General features: G+C 32.7%; 1 protein-coding gene across 1 annotated transcript; it reads left to right on the plus strand.

The window, feature by feature from the left end:
* The first annotated feature begins 605 nt into the window (after positions 1 to 605).
* On the plus strand, positions 606 to 1,196 carry LOC130808417 (uncharacterized). The gene has a single exon (XM_057673893.1). The coding sequence runs from the start codon at positions 606 to 608 to the stop codon at positions 1,194 to 1,196; it is 591 nt and encodes a 196-aa protein (XP_057529876.1).
* The last annotated feature ends 476 nt before the right edge of the window (positions 1,197 to 1,672 follow it).

Genomic DNA, 1,672 nt, shown 5'->3' on the forward strand with positions numbered 1-1,672 from the left:
GGTATCACCTTTCCTTTAAACATATAAAACTAGATATATATTATCATGGAAATTACTAAAAAGTGTTTATGTGCAGGGTTTGATAGATGCATTGAAAAATGTTGTCCCACAATCAGAAGTTAGATTTTGTTGTAGACATATATGGGCAAACTATAAAAAGCAATTCTCCGGAGAGCTATTTAGGCATTTATTTTATAAGGCAGCCCGAGCTACAACTAATGTCAGTTAGTAATACTTGTGTTATTTTGTTGTACTCATATAGTGATATATTTATTTGGTGTGCAGTATCATTTCCAACAACATATGACTGCAATTAAAGAAATATCAATAGAGGTGTACGAGTACTTAGTTGCCATTCCTAGTTTCCACTGGTCTAGACATGCATTTTCAACAAAGAGTAAGTCTGGAATGTTACTCAATAATCGTTGTGAATCCTTTAACATTGTGTTGAGAGAGGCTAGGGGAAAGCCTATCATTTCATTAATGGAATGGATTAGAAGATATGTCATGCAAAGGTGTGCAGCAAAAAGGGAAGGCCTGAGTAGGTTTGATGGAGTTGTGATGCCTTTTGTAGTTAAATGATTCAGAACTTGAGTAGGAATGTCATGGGTTTAAGGGTGATACCGGTTGATGTGTATAAATTTGAAGTGGATGAAGATGATGAAACATACGTGGTTAACCTACAAACTATGAAATGCAATTGCTACAAGTGGAATTTATTAGAAATACCATGTACACAAGCAATGGCTTGTATCTCGAGAAGGAAATTAGATTTTGTTCCTTATGTCAATGAAGCATATTATGTAAGTACGCATGTTAAAACATATTCTCCAATATTTCATGGTATGCCTGGGCATAAACAATGGTCATCAAGTACAGTAGCTAGGCCTCTTCCTACACCTTTTAGAAATATGCCAGGGAGGCCGTCAAAGAAGAAAAGAAAGCCAGAAGCTGATGAGGGTAGGGATGGTAAAAAGAAAAAGGAAATTTTGGTTAGTAGGGGAAAGAAGAATAAATGTGCAAATTGTGGTAACTTCGGGCATTACAAGAAAACTTGTAAGAATCCACCTAAGCCTACTACAAGCGCACCGAATGCCAAGGTAGGTAGACTAAGTAAAAGGTCTGACAGGAATCAATCTAGGCTTTCTCTCATTTCCAGTCAACAATCAAGCATTTCCAATCAACTTTGCGATTAACTTAGAAGTTTGTATTACGTTATTTTGTATGAACAATATGGTATTTTGTATTAAGTTAGAAGTTTCTTTGAACATTGTATTAATTTATTTTGTATGAACAATGTGGTATTATGTTAGAAGTTTTTATGAACATTGTATTAAGTTATTTTGAATAAACAATATGGTATTTTGTATTAAGTTAGAAGTTTCTATGAACTTTATGTTACATAATTTTGTATGAACAATATGGTATTTTCATTACAATTCAACTAAGTACCTAGACTTTCTTTAACAAATCTTTTATTACATTTTTTTTCCTTTAATTACACTAGATTCATAACAATACAACTAGTAAAAAAACCAATTATAATTCCATAGGCTAAATGCTTTATCCTTCATCCCAACCTTCCAAAACTCAAACTAGATTTTATCTCTATTTTCAACTTTTTTTTTATCTTCTCAAGTTTTTCATTGAGCCTTTTAATCTCATTCTCTAA

Source organism: Amaranthus tricolor, chromosome 3, assembly GCF_026212465.1.
Source record: "Amaranthus tricolor cultivar Red isolate AtriRed21 chromosome 3, ASM2621246v1, whole genome shotgun sequence".
In the NCBI taxonomy this organism is placed as follows: Eukaryota; Viridiplantae; Streptophyta; class Magnoliopsida; order Caryophyllales; family Amaranthaceae; genus Amaranthus; species Amaranthus tricolor.